Below are 19,700 nucleotides of genomic sequence, written 5' to 3'. Positions count from 1 at the left end.
TCATTTGAATTATATCTCTGCATTTATTTTGAGTAATTTCATATCAGTTGAGATTAACAGTATAAACGCGCCCATGTCTCTAGTAACAAGATAATGATCCATCAGTCTTGAGCTCAAATAAACTATCGGGGCTTCTTGTATTTCACATCTAGACGGGGGAGGGGGCAAAGATGAATTTCAAAGGAAGATAAATGGAAACATTTTGGAATTTGATTATCCATCTGGTGACGCCGCCTAAGTAAGCCACCCGTTGGTTTTGATTCGTAGCTAGCATACACCGTTGATTGTCTTGGGACATGAATGCCGAGCAACTCTGAAGTGCTGTTCGTCAAGGCAAATTTCAAGGTGCAAGACTCCAATCCAACCGCCAAACCGGCAACTTCCCGCGAGTAGCTTATTTCTTGGCCTTCTTGACACCCTTAACCTTAGCCGTTCCTCGGAGCTTCTTAGCTCTGATCTTGCTGCTCTTGCCTACATGAAGAAAAAGGATGTGTCAGTCATAAACTTTTGAATGGCGTAAGAAGACCGCAGCCTTCTACTAAACTTCTTAACGGGGGTATTGCGGTAGGGAAACATACGTTGTTTTCTGCTTGGTCGCTCAATCTTGTCGACAGTGCCATAGCGAACGAGTCTGTAACGGGGCTCGAACTTCTTCAAGGCCTCAGTAGAGTCATAAACAAGAGCAAAGCCGGTGGTCTTTCCACCACCATAGTGGGTGCGGAGTCCAAATACTGATATTTGGTCCTTGTTGGCTTTGTAGAGTTCTCCGAGTTTCGTCCGCAGGTCATCCTTAGAGATGTTTGCGCGGTTAGGATGAAGGATGTCACTATATCCCAGATATAACGTCCTCGTTAGCTGACTGTATTCTATAATGCAAACCTCAAATGCGCAAAATTGGTCGACGTTTCAAGACCCTGCCGCCTATTCACGTTTCCAGTGTATCTGTCGCTTTCCTGCTATATTCCTCTGCATTCTTCTCTCCCGAAATCTTCCTCGTCATCTCGAGCGGGCTATATCGACTATGCCGGGAGCGTGAGCGTGAAAACATAGAAAGCAGTCACTTACACAACCATCTGCTTTCTGCTCAAGAGCGGGTTGCGGATGAACTTGCGAGTCCGCAGGGTAACGGGAGCGTCAGCCATGATGTCGGAGCGTGATGCGAGAAGGCCTCCGATGGACGTTAAACAGAATCTTCAGAGCGAAGAAGATCCGTGCAGCGTTGGTCGATGGGAGGCGTTGTCGATTGCTGCGGTCGAATGTTTTGTCGCTGTCGTCGAACTTTTGACAGCTTAATTTCGACTTTTTTTACGTCCTTATGTTGGTGTGGGCTTTCGGTTAGGGCCAACCGGACGCGGTTAGATTGGATTAGGTAAGCGTCGCATCCAACAACTCCAACAACCGACTCTCCAAGCCAACAAAGCTCCATGAACGACACTGGAAATACACGACCGGAGACGTTTGGTCGACTACGAGGCGATGAGATAGACTGGAGCAAGGCAGCCTTAGCCATGGAATTGGTGTCCCCCAATGAAGCGTCAGGCCTCAGAATACTTGCTGCGCAGTATTTTCAGGCAGTCGAGGTGCGGAGCCTGCGTTTTCCACCAGGCAACGTACTGCTACAGCTACCGGTGCAACAATGGATCAACCAGAATATGTTCTGCGAAGACACAGTATGGCCTCTGCCGCCATTGAACTACCGTACTCGAGTCCTTAAAATGATCTTGTCGACAATTGAGGAGTCGTTCACTGACCCTGAGGAGGATGTACGAAGTCCGCACAAACCCCCTTCCTTCCTGCCCATATTCTTCTTCATGATACATCGACAAAATTACATATCTTTCTCGTGAATTCTCGTCTTCTTCTTTCAGTTATGCATTCTTAACCGGTTTGCTGCTTAAGACTCTGACCGGTGAAAATTTCTCCTTTTCTATTCTTAGGAGATCCTAGACGATCTCATGACGACCTGGGGTATTCTCATTTCTCGCCCTAAGCTGTCACCGCTTGAACAAACCCAACAGTTGTCCTACATCAAGTACAAACCGCCTGTGTTACTGGGTTCTAAACACGACGAGAGCGTCATTACGCTAGAAAATCGAGGGTTGATCCTCGCGGCAGGAACTACTGGTTTTCGGACCTGGGAAGCGGCCTTGCATCTCGGAACATTTCTTTCCACTCAAACTGGCAAAGAGTTTATTACTGGAAAAAAAGTTCTTGAATTAGGAGCGGGAACAGGGCTTGTGTCCATGTACTGCTCAAAGAGCCTCGGCGCTAGCAGAGTAATAGCAACAGATCGGGAACCAGCATTGATTGCGAATATTCAAGAATGCGTTTCTTGGAACAAATTAAATTCGAAGAAGATTACTGCTTCTATCTGGGAATGGGGTACTCCACTGGAATGCCCCGATAACGTGCAGGACAATGGACAGTGTGTCAGCATTGACACCGCGTTAGGGGCTGACCTGGTATGCATAGTTGAACCATGCACTTTTATAAGAAATATTTGAGTAGATCGCTAATAACCGTGACGTGGGCACGGCTCCCATTGCTGTCCATATGCCGAGCACTAGCTCTATGACATGGACTTGATACCACTTTTTTTATCGACTCTGCAGGATTTGTTTGATAACTATCATCTCAAGGCGTTTATTATCTCAGCCACTCTTCGTAACCAGGAAACTCTCAACGCGTTCCTCAGCGCCTGCGGTACGAGCTGCCCTTTACATTGTTACTCTCGCATTTATGCGCTGTTGGTCACGTCTGCTAATGTCTCTTGCTTTCAGCGGCATCTAACTTACTAGCCTGCCAGGTCGCCTTTGAGTCGCCCCCAGAGGAGGCCCAGGATGGATTTTTTCACAGTACTAGTATTCCTATCCTAACATACAAAGTAATATCGCCGCGCACGACCAGGTTAGACTAAGACCTACGTGATTTTCCTATCAGAATTAGTAGTATGTCCGCTCTTGATGATGCAACACGTCTTCCTCATTCCTAGTCTGCTGCCTTCCGTCACTATTGCCTACTGGCGTTTTGAGTAAACTCGCTTTTAATATAGGTATTAAAATAGCATCAAACTCTCAGATCAAAGCAGGTCCACTAGCTTTCCCATATATCTCGTATGCTTGACTTTATATTTTCCGTCTCTACCGTGCTGCATATTTTCCATCTACTGAGATCTTAAAGGAGTAAAGGAATACCCTACGTACGGTAATTGTTTGAAATAGAACCTGTTGTTCCCCCTTTGACGTACTATTATCGTGTTGTGCTCGCATGCGCTACGCTATACATCCTGTCTCGTAAGCTGATGAGAAGTTCACTACTTTCATAGCTCACGGCCGTCCTAGCCAGGGGAAATAATATGGTGTACACAATGGCTTCCTAGCCCACACTGACTTCACGTATCACCGATATGCTGTGGCTTTAGAGTTAAACCCTAACGCCTGTATATGGAACCTTTGTATATAACTAGCTGGTGCTACATATGGATATATACAATTATTTTAGTTCAAGTACGGCTTTTAGTCTCTAGTTAGTTATCGTTATCCTCCTAGGTTGCATTTGTACCTTGTTTGACAAGATTTTATGCACGTTGCATATTATGTTACAGGGAAGCAATCTGTCAGGTCACTGCATAGTTACACCCAACAACGAGTTTCAGCAGATGGTCCATTTACTATTCAAGGCCTTTGGGGTGATAGTGGCTTGCGGTGGTATTTTGCTCTCAAATGCCAAACATCTGTTTTTGGCGTTCGAGGATGAATTAACTAAAACTAGTTAACTCAGTAGCAAAAATATAACTAGAGTGTTGACTACACCAGTGGCACCTCTATCCTCGAACAATTTAAAGACCTGTGGTCATACATATCTCAAAGGCCTCCCTGCTACTGTTACCAAGGCAGGATGTATCCGAAACATATCTCCTTACCTAAGAGGGAAGGCTCTAGCGAGTTCATGCACCCTCTTTGGCCAAAGATATTACCTCAAGGGGTTATCAAGTCTAGCATCCACCCGTTAACTACCACGGAATCTCCACTCCAGTCTGAGCTATAAACTTCCCAGAATATCTAACACGGGTGGCCTCATCAACGATTGTAATAATGCCTTTAACACTTTCCTCGAGAGTGTCAGGGGGCCCGCCAGCATAGTTCCATGCTTTCGCCATAAAGTCGCCCATCTTCGTCTGTACCCATCCTGGGTGAAGCGCTACGCTAACAAGTCCACTCTGGGCCATCTGGAGATGAATTGACTTCGCAATATAATTGACTGCAGCTTTGCTTGGACCATATGCACCACCAGGAAAAGGTTCCATTTGCCCAATGGATCCGACAGATGAGGAGAGAACGATGAACTTTGGCGGTAGCCCTGTTGCGCCATTTCCCTTCTCCAGTAGGTCTCGGACGGCTTGGAGGACCATCAAAGGCCCAATGGTGTTAATCTCAAAGCACTCCCGCAGATGGTCGGCGGTCATTTCAACAGTCGGCATTATAGCGGTGACATGGCCAGCAGCACATATCACCGTGTTGACATGGTTTAAATCGCCCGCGGCCATATTGATACGTTCGCGAATGGTTTGTGGCGTGAGTCTCATAGAGAAATCAAGTTGGGCAATCCGAAGCACGCTATTCGTTCCCCTGGGAGACTGGTTCATAGCTTCCAGAAGTGCAGAAGCGCTAGATTCGTTACGAACGATGCCGATGACAGTGGTGGAGGGACGGGCAACATATGCCAACGCGAGACCCAGGCCAATGCCTCTACTGGCTCCAGTGATAATATATATGGTGTTAGGAGCCATTGCAACAGCAAAATGTAGCAACTTGAATGCTGTGTGGGGGTTACTCTAATTTCTCGACCGCCAGGCAGGAAAAGCGGAAAAGGATGCGGGAGCTGGCTGATATATATAGCATTAATCATGTGCCTAGTGGCAGTAGACTATCGGCCTGATGATATTGCGTAGCTGCCTTCATTCATGGCTAGGATAATTAATAAGCTCGAATTTACGATCGGGCTGTTGGATTCGGTGGCCGTTTACCACCCATGGATGTTGAAGGATTTCCACTATCCTCAGAGACGACAATTAGAGTTTCAAATAGCAACTGTCACGTGCTATTAACTTTTCTTTTTTGTCTGGTTTGAAGTGTTAAGGTTAACTAGTGAGTCTCTCTTAACTAATGTTAAAGCTTAAATTAGTTATGGTTTTGTTTTAATTCAAGGTCGAGGAAAGAAATCCCTCCAACCTGCACATAAAATGGTTTCAAGTGTAAGTCCGACAGCCACGATCAATTCCTCCCCTACAGCTTGTTACAATAACCAGTTGGTCTGCAGATTTTGAAACTTGAAACCCCTTAACTTGTAGGAACATCACGCCTGTCTGTCGGTTACCGCCAAGACCAGCTGGTGCAATAATGAATAGTGGAAGGTTATTACTCTGCTCAATTTCACAAGTTATTAGGGATGCAAGACTTATACTAGCTAACCATGCTTCTAGGCTTTTATCAAGATATACTCCTCAAGGTCCCAAGGCTGTTTGGTGTATATATACCTCCACTAGAACCGGAAAACATATGTGTTAAACAATTTCACCCCATAAAACTATGTGAAATAGTTATCTGGATATAAAGGCTAAGGGCTGTGAGCTATGAATGGTGGTTTTCTCTTTGCTCGGCCGACTATAGTACAAGTGAAGCGGGGTTTTATATACTGTAAGTCCTCTTATTCTCGCCCGTGCCACAGGTACGACCTAATATTCATAGTAAATACAATCGATTGAACAGCATAGCCCTGTCACAAGAAAGCAGCCCCCTCATTTACATCACTATAAAAAGAGCTGCCGTTTCTAGTCCTTGATTTTGAGTACCTATCTCTGCTGGTTGATATTGTGAGTACTGAGATCAAATATCGCTCGGCCAGTGCATCTGGGGCATGAATATCAGCCAGATTTTTTAAAGATGCTACTACGATGGCACAATGTTATACCTCTCTTCCTTGCTATGGTGGTAGCCTTGCCAAATACATATCGCACTGTTGTTGAAGATCTTCCTGCCATTCCTGAAGGATGGATTCAGGGGAATCCCCCGTCCCCCGAAACCTCCGTTCGCATGAACTTGGCTGTGGGCCAACAGAACACTCGTACATTTGAGCAAATAGTTCTCGACGTTTCAACTCCAGGTCATCGAAACTATGGCAAGCACTTGTCCAGGAGGGATCTGAAAGGTCTTCTCCGCCCACGCCGGGAGACTTCTGCCTTGATATTATCCTGGCTTGAAGAATCTGGCGTTCCTAAACGGTCAATTGTGGACGACGGAGACTGGATACATTTTGTCATTTCAATATCCCAAGCTGAAAGGATGCTCCAAACCCGGTTTTATCACTTTCATGACGTACAAGACCCAGGAATCTCCATAATAAGGACTTTAAAATATTCCGTCCCATCCCGCCTGGCGCGCCATGTTTATATGATCCAACCGACTACGAAATTCGGTAAACCAAAGAAATACGCCAACTCGATCGCTAGCCTACAAGCCATCTATTTATTTAGTAATGCAACCGAAAATTGCAATGCTACGATAACTCCGAGATGTTTACGAGAGCTTTACAAAATGGGAGATTACGTAGCCAAACCGGACTGCAGAAATGTCATTGGGGTCTCGGGATATCTGGACCAATACGCCCGATATAGCGACTTTCACAAATTTCTTGAGCTCTATGCACCTGAAATGAAAGGTGCTAACTTTTCTGTGGTACACATTGGAAGCGGCCAAAATTTACAAAACTCCACCAGAAACAGCATTGAAGCAAGCCTAGACATTGACTACGCTCTTAGTCTATCGAACGCATCAGCAGTCTTTTATACAACTAGCGGCAGAGGCCCCCTTGTTCCGGATCTTGATCAACCTGAACAAGAACATAATTCAAACGAACCATACCTGGATCAATTACATTACCTTCTAAGCTTACCTCAGGAAGCACTTCCCGCAGTCCTCTCAACATCCTATGGAGAAAGTGAACAGAGCGTACCTGAAAGATTTTCCCATGCAACTTGCAACCTATTTGCTCAACTAGGGGCTCGAGGCGTCTCGGTTATTTTCAGTAGCGGAGATAGTGGTGTCGGCTCATCTTGCTTAACAAATGGTAAAAATAAGGTTACCCGCTTCAATCCTACTTTCCCGGCCAGCTGTCCATTTGTCACTTCTGTTGGCGCAACTTTTAAAATCAACCCCGAGCGAGCTATTGAGTTCTCATCCGGTGGATTTTCAGATCGCCATTCTCGTCCAAGATACCAAAGTGATGCTGTTCAGCATTATTTAAATAAACTTGGAGATCGGTGGAAAGGGCTCTATAATCCTAAAGGGCGTGGAATTCCCGACGTCTCAGCCCAAGGGGCCAATTTTGCAATCTATGACCACGGAAAAATGATGATGGTTTCTGGAACAAGGTTAGTTAGATGTTCATCCTTAGTTCTAGATATACTTTCGGGTGTACTGTAAATAGTTGGTTGCCCCAGTGTTATAAGTATCCGAATTTACTAACTCTCCAGTGCATCGGCTCCCGCCTTCGCCGCCATTATTGCCAATCTCAATGCCATCCGCTTACGCGCCAATAAGCCAGTCCTGGGCTATTTAAATCCTTTCATATACGGAAAGGGCAGGAAAGGCTTTACAGACATTGTTCATGGAGGATCGAAGGGGTGCGTTGGCTATAGTTCAACTAACAGGAGTACTCCGGCGGTGCTGTATGCAAGCTGGAATGCCACCGAAGGTTGGGACCCGGTAACTGGAGTTGGAACGCCTAATTTTCGAATGTTAGCTAAGATAGTTCAACATATGGAATAACCCGATAGTAATAATATATAACGAGGAGCTTTGCCCTGATTTTACTGATGTTTGCAATGATGAAATATGCCAAAGGCCTGCGGGTTGTTTTTTTGTAATATCTTCCACATTTGGCAATCTTCCATTGAATGGTGATTATACGTAATCAGTCGATGGGTTACCGGTGATACTGCACTCTCGGGACAAAATCATATAATGCAAAATTGTAAACCTGTCAACCATGTCTCTCTATTTTATCAACAAACAGCAATACTCGAAATTATGGAAAGACGACATTTCAACACCTTTAACAAATGAAATACACTTGAATAGCACACACGAGGACAGTTCTAAACGGGCCCCTTCCATGGATCCGCATCTCCCAATTTTTCAACAACCAAGCCTGCGCTGCCTGGATTCTTGAAACCAGCAGCCAGCTGACGCTCATAACTGATCTGACGAAGACGCTCTGCTTCCTTAGGGGTAAGACGGAGATATATTTCAACACCAAGGGCGTGAAGCATAAAGGATATCCAGATACCTGTACCGAAACTGAGGTTGAATGCTGCACCAGCTGAAGCAGGGTTGCTTAGGTTAAGCGAAGCAGGAACCGGAACCATGATGTTTGTAGAGTTTGGCGTAGTACACTGTGGGAAGAGCTTTGCTAGCTTTTCCGAAGCAGTAAGAGCATCTGAAGCACCATTTAAGAAAGTGAACCGGACTTGATCGCATGACCATATGTCGTGGCGTAGATTCGGGAGGGCTCCCAGAATAGATGCAGAGATGATGAGGCAGATTCGGATCGTAATGATACAGCCCATGTAGAACATAGTGCGTAACATCCAGGCACGATGTTGTTCGAGTTGCTTATAGCGGATGTTGTAGAGTGCGAGGCAGAAGGAAACTGTGCAGGCTATGACAAGTGTAATCACAGCAGACTGGATATCCACACCGCCACCAAAGGAGTGTTCCATAATCATAAGAGCGCCCGCGTGTGAAATCAAAAGCAGGATAAAGATGATGTAGCCATTGATACGGTGGAGCAATATCCACTTGTGTCGAATGATCGGAATAAATTGGAGGATGACAAGAATTCCACATGGTAGCACAGCGGCAAGATGCAAAAGGAGACCAACTTTATCACGGCCCATGCGCGTGAAGTACCATTGACCGGGAACAGAATCGCTCTCAAAGACGTCAAAGTTCAGGAATGAAAAACGAGCAAGAGTGAATCCAAGGAGGGCTCCAGCAAATATAAACCAAAGGATAAAATTGTATCCTTTTTTATACCCTATTGAGTTGTGTACGGTAGAGAAGCCTTGAAGGAAGGACTCTGCAAAAGTCATATTGAGCGGTATAGATAAATGGGAGTTATGGGCTAGAGTGCTGGAGTGCTGGAGATCGAGTGGAATTGAAGCTCCTGGAATCTCACTGATAGAGACTGGGTGGATAACCGCTTTATATCTCTCGTCCAGACCAACTGGCTTGGCTTCAGAATGGTAAGGGGAAAAAAAAAAAAAACAATTAATACAAGAGAGGCTGAGCAGATGGCATTGGCGTTGTACTACAATCGAAACTACGCCAAGAACCACTTCGGGTTTGGGGGGACGAGGCGTGAATCCTCCAGATTCACGCTGCTTATTTTTCTTGGTTGGAAAGTAAGTATGAATGGTTGAAGCGTTGAGATGATCAACCTGCTGCATATAACACGAGCATGGACGGTCGTCGATCACTGCGCGCTGTCTGACATATATGTGTTTCGGCTCCTTTCGCATTTCATCCTCACTGTGGTCTATCTGACCTGTAATTAAAGTAGCATTTGTCAGATGCCGCTCAAGGAAATTGTTGGGCTTGCGAGCCAAAACGCTGTCAGCAGGCATCAGTCACCAATTGTATAAGTGAGATAGGTGGCCCAAAGTGTTGGCTAGTGGGCCGACGAATTCAAGTCGGAAATCGCCAACATTGAACCAACGACATCCACTTTTGCAATGCGTCAATAATCAGTCGCTATAGCAGCATGGGTGAGGGGTGCATGGTACGTCCGAAGCGGCGCTCGGCACGGAGTTTGGACAAGAGATGCGCCGCCAGACGTGGTGACCCCTCTTATTATTGCTGTCAAAGAATTGATAGACCCGGATTTATTCTTATTCATACGTGCGTGTTAAATATTAGTACCCTATGTTGTTATTTTAAGCAGTTGGTCCAAGCCACCATATGAAATGACTCAGCCTATATCACGTGATTAATATTGCAAGGATAAACGTCTAGCCGCTAATATGTTTACATAAGCGGGCCCCCTTACCTAAGCTCTATCATTACCAACCGCGACAGAGGCCAATAAAGCTGCCGACACTTACCATACTACTCAGCAGCACTTGAGCACTGAGTTTTGCTTGCCCCGGTTGGCTCCTCGTTTGATCTACCAACACTTTCGTCATGGCCTACGAAGAGCTCCGTGCTATGATTCGGGACTTGCACCAGACTCTAGGTCAGAAGCATGTGGATAGAACGGCCGCGCTCTTAACTCGTGCAAAGCGAGCACTTCTCCAGCTAAATGCTCTCATTCCCACCAGTTCGACCCCTCATCCACTCGTCTCCCTTGCTCGTGAAATCCTTGAGCTTGGTGCTATCACATCAATACGCCAGAAAGATGCCCCTTCCTTTACCCGATATTATCAGCAACTACAGCCGTTTTACGACACTGAAAGGCACCTACAGGCAGCCTTTGCGGAGGATGCTGAGATAAACTTAAAAACGAGCCAACGAAGCAAGATAACCGGGCTCTACTTGCTGTTGCTCTTGAGCATGGGAAACAACACGGAGTTTCACACTGTCCTGGAGGGCCTGGTGGTGGAAGCATCTTTGAAGGGCCATCCCGTGGAGACTGACCCGTACATTAAGTACCCCGTTGAGCTGGAGAGGAGCTTGATGGAAGGTAGTTATGATAAAGTCTGGCGTGAGACTAAGTCTGAAAGAGTTCCATCAGAAGACTTTGGGCTATTCTCATCAGTATTACCACCCTTCCATCTTTCGTTACTTTCAGTCTTGGTAACAGACGCTAACTTTCCGTGGATAGATACTAGTTGGTACCATCCGAAGCGAAATTGCAGACTGCTCTGAAAAGGCATACCCATCACTTCCCGTCTCTAATGCCAAAAATCTATTGTTCCTCGACTCCGAAGGCGCCGTTGTGGAGTTTGCTAAAGAACGAGGGTGGACTTTGAAGGATGGGCGGGTATACTTCCCTAGTCAACAAGACCAGGAGGAGCAGAACACTCCTCAGAAGACTGGCAAAGAAATCACATTAACAACGGGATCTGTAATCGAAAATACGATCGGATACGCTAGGGACCTTGAAACTATAGTCTAACAAGAAAAACAGAAAGAAGAAAAACAGATACCATTTTTGATATTACACTTCTCGAGAACTAAGCGTGAATGTCAGTAACTTTCATTATTTTTCACGGTCACCATTGTATCATGTTTTATTTCTCGTTCATTCGGGTTGCTTCTCATCATTTTGTATCTTGGCTTCCCAAATGCAAATCCTTTTATCATAGAAGCTGCTTGACAAACATAGCAGTTTAGATGGCTCGTCGTAATTCTGCCAGACGTCTGAAGCATAATTCATGCTCTTATGCTCTGTGAACTGAGCAATGATGTTGATACCCCATGTACTCCCGGCCTCTGGGTGCCTCGAATAATGAACTACACTGATTACACGGGCACCGCCGTGCATACAGCTAGCAAGGATAAGATAGCTAGTCAATAACCTCTGCGATGTCTCCAAGGAATTGTTCTCAACTCGGAGAAGTTTCAGTCTCCAAACCCCTCCACCGAGATTTGAATCAGCAAGAACTTGTTTGCGAACTCCAAACTGATAGATTCGAACGTGTTGATCATAGCTTCCCGTGAGAATAATTGGCTCTCCATCTTGGTTGCATAGTGGCAAGATGGCAGTAACCCCACCTTCATGATAACGTCCCCGGTCATTCATCGGAACAGAGTCGATGTCAAAATCTGGGTCATTCGTAAAGGTGATTTTCCGAACTTGATTGAAATCATCTCCACTGAAAAGAGAAAGTTGACCATCGTCTCGCCTTTGAAATGCTAGATACCATACTTCTATTGGCATACCTTCCACGCAAATCTCTTTTATCGACTCTTGCTCTATAGTAGGGTATGCATTGTCCTTTCGGAATACAGAGATCTGTCCATCAGAAAATGAGACGGCAAAACCAACAATAGGTGTTACACTATCGTCCGCTTCTACAGGAAAGGGCGGAATCCAAGCCAGGAATAGACCGAGCTTCGTGTCATCATCGCGGACTCTGAGGGTATTCAAAAGACATATAGAAACTGACCCTGCGCTGTGCGGGTGTTTCTCAATTTTATATAAAGACACTTTTCCTGCACTCAATGCAATAGCAAAGAGGGAAGGGTCGTGTATAGAAAACTGGAGGTCAAATACGGCATGGGAGAGCGACAGCCGTTGAATCTGGCACCTGGGCGTTGTGAGTGATTCATTTCCATTTATAACAAAATTACTAGGAGCTCAGTGAGAGAGGGCGACACTGCTAGGGAAAATCTTACAGGCGAAAAGCTTGGGTATCTAGTTTGAATAACTGAAGGCTGCCTGAGCGGGTCGACTCAGGAGAAGACGCATTCCCATCAGATTCATCGACCGTCAAAAGATATGTTCCAATCACCAAGAAATCAGGGGCCGTGGGACAGAACTGGAGACAACTGGGGGGCTGATCGAGAAATATGGTAGAGATGCTGCTGGGGTTTGTGGTGGCGGACATTATAATAGAGGTACTGCGGTATGTTAATATTTCTAGGTTACTTTGTAGGCAAAAATTAGGTAGGGAAAACGGAGCTAACTCAGTCATACAGATGAGGGTTAGTTATCTTAGTTAATTGATTGTTGGGCGACTAACTAAATGAACCAATGGTGAGATAGTTAGTTAACAATAGGTTTTAGTAGTTAATAACAAAGTTAGCTGGGGGATGCAAATAACGTTCCAGAAGCCAGAAGACAACGCCGAAATGGAAACATATCCTGTAGCCCAGCCTGCTAGCCGGACATCAAATGGCTGAACCTGCGTCCATTAATGGAGTTATCGGGGAGTGTGTAGTGACCTGCCTTGCCATCACTCAAAATGACGAATTTCTTGTCCATGACATATATTATCGTAAAAGGAAGATTGGCAGTCTTGAATTCCGTTGAGAAGATACCATTGCAAGCTCCCTGATAGTATATGCTCAATACTATCCCGAATATTGAAATATGGGGTTAAGCTGTTGAATACCAGTTCTCGTTGCAGGATATAAAGACGGTGAGATGGTTACGAGAAGTGTGAAATAGAGGTAAAATATCCTACTTTTCGATTTCTTCGTTTTAGCAGAAACAGGAGCACCTAGTCTTTTATACAGACGAAGTCATCCGCGTAAACTGGGCAGAAGTGATATCTCACGCTTCTGGCAGTTCCTTCTTAACCATGAGTAGTTCACACTCAGCTCGAAGTTCTTGAACCCCTCTAACTTCATCCCATTTTGAAAGCAAGGACTGTATCTCACTCCAATCTTGCTCAGCGTCACCTCTTTTCCCCGAGTCCAACAATCGCTTCAACCGTCTTGGGGAATCCAGCGCCCATAATACGGTTGCCTTTTCGGGCCTGACTGCTGCTTCATTCCGTGTCTCGTTTGCTTGTGCTGGTTTATTGGTAGATGGTCTTAGCGCTTGCTGCTCCCGAATAAGTGACATTGCTGTCTCAGCAATAAATCCAACTGCAGGAGCCAGCGTTTTTGTCATTAAAACAGGAGTTCCTTCCTCCTCTAGTATTGATCTCATTTTCCCGATAGTTTCAACAGCCTTTATAAGCTTCGAGTAATTGTCATAGACTAAGGCCTTTCGCTCTCCATCCAGAGTCTTGATGTCGCTGACAAGGGAGTTTTCGGCGCGTAATATAGTCGCCAAGGATGAAGTAGCAAGTAAATGAGACACATAGTCATGTGAATCGAAATTTGGGCTGTCAAGCTCACTGTTCGAGATTTGGTTTATGGGACGTGCGCCATCTGGTGTAGGTGGAACACTCCTTGCCCTTGATTGATTTAAGGGTTCAGTTCTGCCTGGGTGCAGGTTATAATATTCTCGTAAGGCAGCCCTGTTACGTCGTAGAGCATTACTTGGAAGGTCTGTTCTGGATGCGAAGTTGGCACTTTCGACCGAAGGGCGGCGAGATGATGCTGGTGTCGGGGATCGAGCGGACGCTATTGACGGGCGAGGAGAGGATACCGTTGACATTATACGACTAGAAAGCGTTATAAAGTTATTCTGGTGAACTTTTTAAAGCGCATCATCCAAAGTATAATACTGTTGTTTGTGCTTAAGGAGTATGACGCTGGGGTTTGATAGAAAGGTAGGAGTTCAGAGTTGTGGTTCTAGTTAATTAACTAGTAATTAGTTGCTTGACTAACTTAGGTAAGCAGATTACCTAACTTGCAGTTTTTGTTTGACTTCGCGCCCAATGACCAAATATAACATCCAACTTTGTTGTTTTGCATTGCATCGTTCAGAGTTACATTTATAGAAAATGACACCAGAACCACATGCCTACATAAAGAAACACCTATTGAGTACGAAGTCCCTGCCAGTTTCTGAAGTATGGCTCTCAGAGCTGCTTTCTACCCAGCGACCTGGAATCACGCCTCTCCCAGCTCTGGCTCAAACAGCATTGTTCCGACTGCTCGCCTCCGACTTTACGAGATCACTTGAGATACCAGTATCGAACGCGAGGCACGTACTACCTACTGATATCTCTAACCCCAGCATCAAAGAAAGGCGTATATCTGGCCCCGTTCCCGTCCAAATTCTTGACATCGAAGACATAGGAAGCAGCGTATGGAGCCAGGTGGAAGCCCTTGAGAGGATTGAGAGAGGTGAATCAATTAGGGGTAGAGAAGTTATTAGAACAGTACCACATGCCGTCCAGGTTGAAGAAGCAAACAGCCCCATCAACACTCCAGGCCAAAGCGCAAGGCAATTGGCTCCCTCTGCCAGTTCTGGGCAGGAGCATATAAAATTAGGGGGACCGCATCGCCTCATCCTTCAGGACTGCAGAGGCACTAAGGTGGTAGCCATAGAGTTGAAGCTTCTAGGTGCAATAAAATTAGGAGAAACGGCAATTGGAACGAAGCTACTGATCACTAATGCTATTGTCGCTCGTGGAATGGCCCTTTTGAATCCAGAGTGTGTCGCCGTTCTTGGAGGTAAAATTGAAGGATTAGACCGCCAATGGAAAGCTGGCCGGAAAACTAGACTTCTATCAGCGCTGAACCCGCCTGAAACTACCAGTTGAATAATCCCGTTAGCCCTGGGAATGGTCGTGACATTCTGGAAATAAATACTTTTAAGGGCAAAATCCGCTGGATCAGACCGACCAGATTCAGGAACAACATTGAATCAACTCGTCCCAGCCATTTTTAGACCAAGGCGCTACCATAACCCCGCTTAATGCGCTTCTCCTTGTCCCCACCAGTGAATATGCCTGGCAAAGAGCCTCGGCGTTGATCTTTCCACGAGGCGGAATGTTGACAAGTGCTGTTCGAACAGCCATTTCGGCTGCGTACTTTTCAGTAGACACTGAAGAAAGGGCCATCCAACCTTGTGGCTGGCTTGGTGATATCATTACCGACGTCGCGGCTTGCTTCAGCATTTCGGAGGTGCGCGTTGCCTCTACTTTGGCCTCATATCTTAGAGCGGGAATGCTTGCGAGCAACTTCACAATTTTTCCGATGCTGTGAGTATTCAGATCACTCCTCGCCCTCATGGCTTGAAGATCTGATTCTACAGCCTCAATGGTGTCCTCATCCATATCTAGAAGGCCAATGACTCCTAGCAGAGTGATAGCTCCCACGTGTTCTGGGTATTTTTCAACACACTCAAAGAGCTGTTCTCGAGCAACTAGCCTCTCCTCGTCTCCTCCCTTTGCCCACAGTACCTGCGCAAGCAGACATGTAACATCGGGTGAATTATCAGCTCCTTCAATTGCATCACGGAACATCTCAATAGATTCATCCATTCGACCAAGATAGTAGAATGCCAGGCCAGCTGTTAAATGGGCTGATAGTCTAATCACTTGATATAGTCCACTATGGCATTCATGTATCCCTTCTTCTACTATCAGATTCAATGCTGTTTCTGCATTGTCTGCAGCTTTTTTATATTCAAGGCTTCCCAGCTGTATTCGCGCCAAGTCAGCAGATGCTTGAGCGTACTTTAGCAGTGAGCCGATGGACTCTGTTGACTCGTATGCTGCCTCCACCCCTGAACGCACTATCTCTAAATCTGAGATGCAGTCTTCAAGGTCTCCGGTCCGTTCCGCAAAAAGTGATGAGAGATGGTAATGGGATAGTTCGGAAGGGTCCACGGAGCGCAGCTGACGCAGGCCAAATAAAGGTTGGAGTAGTTGAGCTGGGGTAGCTTCGGGGCTAGTGCTGATCTCATCAAACATAGTGATGGCGTATTGCTGCTTTGCAAAAGCTCCAATCGAATTCCCTAGCCCAAACGCATGTGTAAATAGTTCCCGTGTCTCGATTGCATCTCCAATAAGCATGGCCAATAGTCCCTGGCCTAGCCAGGCATTTGAGTGGTCTGGGTCAGCAGATTGCGAGCGAGTGAACGCTTCATTTGCTAATTGATAATCATCGTTTAGGAGATAAAATGCTCCAAGATTAGCCCATACGAATGCATTCCGCTCATTGAGGTAAAGACTACGAACAAACGCATGCTGGGCTACCTTTGGATTTTGTGACGCAGTAGCAACACCCAGTGCGTTCCAAAAATCAGCATTGCCTGCTTCAAGTTCGATTGCCTTTTTAAAGCACCGAGTTGCGGCTTTAATGAAGCCCGTCCGCTTATTACTTCTTGGGCCTTTCAATAACGATGATCGTTGCATGTGAGCTCTATACTCAGCCCAACCTAGATTATACCAGGCTAATGCCTGAGCGTGGGTATCTTTTGCGGTAGCAGATAGCGCATACTTGAAGGCTAGAATAGTTGAATATATGGCGATCAACTGGGCCGTTTCGTTACTACCCAGCAAACTTTCAAACAACGTATCAAAGTTCTCCCCAATTCCGTCAAGGTTGGAAAGAATATTGAAAGCGGTAATGTCGCAGGTCATTTTGAGCACTGCCCTAAACGGCGCGATTGGTATATATGATGATGACTTGTTGCTTACCCAGGAAAATATAGAGAAGGCATCGCCAATTGACTTCCATAAGTTGAATCCGTTAGGGTGATAATTTGTAACAGATAAGCCGGTCTCGATTGCTCGCTTCGCTGTTTCAGTGGCTTCCCCGAAAAATCCGGACTCAACTGCCTTCCATGCACTCTCAGTTAGAGTTTGTAGCAATGCAACAGATACCCCAAACTCCTCAATTCTCAGATGCGTGACATCTTCGTACATCGTTATTGCTTGCGCGTAATTCCCCAGCTCTCTTTCTAAATTCGCCATCATATACTTAGAATACCATATTTGTCCACGTTCAGACTCCGGCAAAGTGCATTCCAATGATTGCGCATTCCGGAATGCTCTGGTCGCTGCAATATATCTCCCTGAGTTATAATAGCTTTCACCTAAGCCCACCCAGCACTGGTAATCATTAGGTGATATTCTTAGTGCCGTTTGAAAATGGATAATACTCTTTGGGTAGAGTTGTCTGTTTATTTCAACAACACCCAAGACGGCGAAAGGCCAGCTATAGCCAGACCTCTTGGATCCTGGAGAAGGCTTTGCTTTTCCTGAATCCACAACTCTTTGAGCAATGGCCTCAACCAGGTCCCAGTCCCCTTGAGCAGCGAAATCTCGTGCTAAGCGCTCAGCTGCCAATATCTCAGAAGATGAGAGTTCCACAGCTTTATGAAAACATCTCTGGGATCTCTTCTTATCCTTCTTGTAATCAGCATAATACACCCCGAGGCTAGAATAGGCCGGTGCATAGTTCATATCGGCCTGAATGGAGGCAAGAAACTTGGAGTAGGCGCCATTGCGGTTTTTCCTGGCTGAAGGGGAAGGATCCAGTTCCCACTCACAAAAACCGATGCGGTATAAAATTTCAGCCCTTAAGTTATGCCAGCGTGAACCTGGGCGCTGAACCAGAGGCAAGGTTTCCTCGAACCCTTTCAAGGCAGCCGTCAGTTCTCCGTTTTGGACCTTGCACCAGAATAACTCGCTGCGGACCTTCACATTATTTTCATCTCTGATCAATGCTTGAACTAGTAAGTCTATAGCGGCAGCAAAGTCGTGGCTCTCCTCCAGGATCAGCCCTAGCCCGAGAAGGCATTTATCTTCTTGGGGCTTCCTTGAGAGTATATCTTGAAATATGGCTTTAGCTTCCGGGTGATGCCTAGGGGACTGATGTGGGATTAGGGCAGTAGCAAGCAAGATATTCAATGAGTCATCAATGTTCTGGAGTTCAAGTCCGGTGTCATGCCGTATTGTAGAGTTAATGGCCAGACCACTCCGAGAGACCTTGATAACCGTCTGGAATTCCCCAAGGTGAGAATATACCACCCCCATGATCCGATGAGCCAAGACCGAGTCAGGCGCTTGGTCTAAACCATCTGCCATTACTAACAGATGATCTGCTACCATATATTGGGCGTCTTCTTCACGTTTATCGGTCGTGTTCGTTCCATAAACATCATTGTATGGGCTTTGGTAAGGAAATGGGGAAAGGTTAGTATAGAGAAAGCCATTAAGAATCTTACTAAGGCCATGGTCGGGAAACAAGCGGATGAAATCCCTAAGCAGAGTAACATCTAGACTAGAGAGTTCTTCGGTGTCGGTCCAATCGAATGTGATTCTCCAAGCCAGCTCGAACGGGTGTTTGATAATTACCATATCGTGCGCCGCCTTCAGAACCAATTCTCTGCCTGTGAGTTTCTCATTGGGAGGAAGAACGCGGAGGTAGTCATAATGTCTCTGAAGCAGCTTTTCTTCATAGTAACGGCGTGTCTCGTCATCATGCGTCCAATCGACAATCCCTTGGTATAGCTCGTTGAGTACACTTCGGTTGAACGCTTCACGTTGTACTTCAGTAGTAACCTGGTCAATCCTTGCGCCTAGTCTGGTCCTACGCTCCCCTATCTCACGATTGATGAACTCTTTCTCTTCCTGCTCAGCAAGTTCCGCTACACGCAGATATGTCTCTGAAGGTCTAGGGGCCAACCCCTCCACACACTTGTAGATAGGGCTAGTAGGTAGCTGTAGTTGAAGAGCATGGATATATTGAAGCTTCGATCCTTGCAACTTCACAAAGTTGATATACTTTTCCAGCACTCCATGAGCTCGACCATACTCCTCACTAGTAAACGGGTTAGATATTTAATCATCATCCTTCAAGAGGTGTAGCGGGCATGCATACGTATCCGCAAAAATATTGCAGAGGCGCTCAACAGCTGTCTCATAATCCCCCAACCTTTTCCGTCCCTGTGACTCGTAGAGCGCTATCAGGCCCTGCCAGGCAGTCTTGTCACTATCTTTTATCTTGACAGCGGACTCATACGCTGTTTCAGATGCATCGTACTCGTTGAGCTTCTCTCTAGCTAGGCCTAAGAAGATGTGCCTTATAAGGTTGCATTTGAATCAGCAGTTGCATTAAGCAGTGACAGGGAACGAACTACCGCAGCAACATACGCGTGGTAATTTTTGGGATCCTGAACGCAAAGCTCAGATGCCTTTACAGCTGCCTGAAAGTAGTCTCCTGCATCTATATTCGCCCTGATTGCCTTCAAAGCGCTTTTAGGAGCCATGGTTCGTGGGCTGGCTCGCCTTTTCTCGCCCTTTGGAGAAGTAATTCTCGATAGGTAGTTAACTAACCCTCTGA

The 19,700-nt window shown here is 45.9% G+C and overlaps 10 protein-coding genes across 10 annotated transcripts; 4 read left to right on the top strand and 6 right to left on the bottom strand.

The window, feature by feature from the left end:
- Positions 1-394: 394 nt before the first annotated feature.
- TERG_06026 (40S ribosomal protein S24) lies at positions 395-1,142 on the bottom strand (the record flags this gene model as incomplete). Its single annotated transcript, XM_003232981.1, has 3 exons — positions 395-471; positions 579-826; positions 1,066-1,142. 3 exons carry the CDS (start codon positions 1,140-1,142, stop codon positions 395-397), a joined length of 402 nt encoding a protein of 133 aa, XP_003233029.1.
- Positions 1,143-1,424: 282 nt separating this feature from the next.
- TERG_06025 (uncharacterized protein) lies at positions 1,425-2,917 on the top strand (the record flags this gene model as incomplete). Its single annotated transcript, XM_047748537.1, has 3 exons — positions 1,425-1,763; positions 1,938-2,462; positions 2,807-2,917. 3 exons carry the CDS (start codon positions 1,425-1,427, stop codon positions 2,915-2,917), a joined length of 975 nt encoding a protein of 324 aa, XP_047604521.1.
- A 1,095-nt stretch (positions 2,918-4,012) lies between these two features.
- On the bottom strand, positions 4,013-4,789 carry TERG_06024 (uncharacterized protein; the record flags this gene model as incomplete). The annotated part of the gene is made up of 1 exon (XM_003232979.1): positions 4,013-4,789. The coding sequence occupies one exon, from the start codon at positions 4,787-4,789 to the stop codon at positions 4,013-4,015; it is 777 nt and encodes a 258-aa protein (XP_003233027.1).
- Positions 4,790-5,942: 1,153 nt separating this feature from the next.
- On the top strand, positions 5,943-7,826 carry TERG_06023 (uncharacterized protein; the record flags this gene model as incomplete). Its single annotated transcript, XM_003232978.1, has 2 exons — positions 5,943-7,429; positions 7,532-7,826. The coding sequence occupies 2 exons, from the start codon at positions 5,943-5,945 to the stop codon at positions 7,824-7,826; spliced, it is 1,782 nt and encodes a 593-aa protein (XP_003233026.1).
- Positions 7,827-8,155: 329 nt separating this feature from the next.
- On the bottom strand, positions 8,156-9,685 carry TERG_06022 (uncharacterized protein; the record flags this gene model as incomplete). The annotated part of the gene is made up of 1 exon (XM_003232977.2): positions 8,156-9,685. The coding sequence occupies one exon, from the start codon at positions 9,683-9,685 to the stop codon at positions 8,156-8,158; it is 1,530 nt and encodes a 509-aa protein (XP_003233025.2).
- A 556-nt stretch (positions 9,686-10,241) lies between these two features.
- Positions 10,242-11,175, top strand: TERG_06021 (proteasome regulatory particle lid subunit RPN12; the record flags this gene model as incomplete). The annotated part of the gene is made up of 2 exons (XM_003232976.1): positions 10,242-10,814; positions 10,882-11,175. The coding sequence occupies 2 exons, from the start codon at positions 10,242-10,244 to the stop codon at positions 11,173-11,175; spliced, it is 867 nt and encodes a 288-aa protein (XP_003233024.1).
- A 126-nt stretch (positions 11,176-11,301) lies between these two features.
- Positions 11,302-11,940, bottom strand: TERG_06020 (uncharacterized protein; the record flags this gene model as incomplete). Its single annotated transcript, XM_003232975.2, has 1 exon — positions 11,302-11,940. One exon carries the CDS (start codon positions 11,938-11,940, stop codon positions 11,302-11,304), a length of 639 nt encoding a protein of 212 aa, XP_003233023.2.
- Positions 11,941-13,278: 1,338 nt separating this feature from the next.
- Positions 13,279-14,112, bottom strand: TERG_06019 (uncharacterized protein; the record flags this gene model as incomplete). Its single annotated transcript, XM_003232974.1, has 1 exon — positions 13,279-14,112. The coding sequence occupies one exon, from the start codon at positions 14,110-14,112 to the stop codon at positions 13,279-13,281; it is 834 nt and encodes a 277-aa protein (XP_003233022.1).
- Positions 14,113-14,401: 289 nt separating this feature from the next.
- TERG_06018 (uncharacterized protein) lies at positions 14,402-15,166 on the top strand (the record flags this gene model as incomplete). The annotated part of the gene is made up of 1 exon (XM_003232973.1): positions 14,402-15,166. The coding sequence occupies one exon, from the start codon at positions 14,402-14,404 to the stop codon at positions 15,164-15,166; it is 765 nt and encodes a 254-aa protein (XP_003233021.1).
- An 87-nt stretch (positions 15,167-15,253) lies between these two features.
- TERG_06017 (uncharacterized protein) lies at positions 15,254-19,626 on the bottom strand (the record flags this gene model as incomplete). Its single annotated transcript, XM_003232972.1, has 3 exons — positions 15,254-19,178; positions 19,239-19,439; positions 19,511-19,626. 3 exons carry the CDS (start codon positions 19,624-19,626, stop codon positions 15,254-15,256), a joined length of 4,242 nt encoding a protein of 1,413 aa, XP_003233020.1.
- Between the last annotated feature and the right edge of the window lie 74 nt (positions 19,627-19,700).

The sequence above is a fragment of the Trichophyton rubrum genome (genome assembly GCF_000151425.1).
Source record: "Trichophyton rubrum CBS 118892 genomic scaffold supercont2.7, whole genome shotgun sequence".
NCBI classification, from domain to species: Eukaryota; Fungi; Ascomycota; class Eurotiomycetes; order Onygenales; family Arthrodermataceae; genus Trichophyton; species Trichophyton rubrum.
The sequence above is the reverse complement of the archived record's forward strand: the minus strand, read 5'-3'. Positions and strand labels throughout refer to the sequence as shown.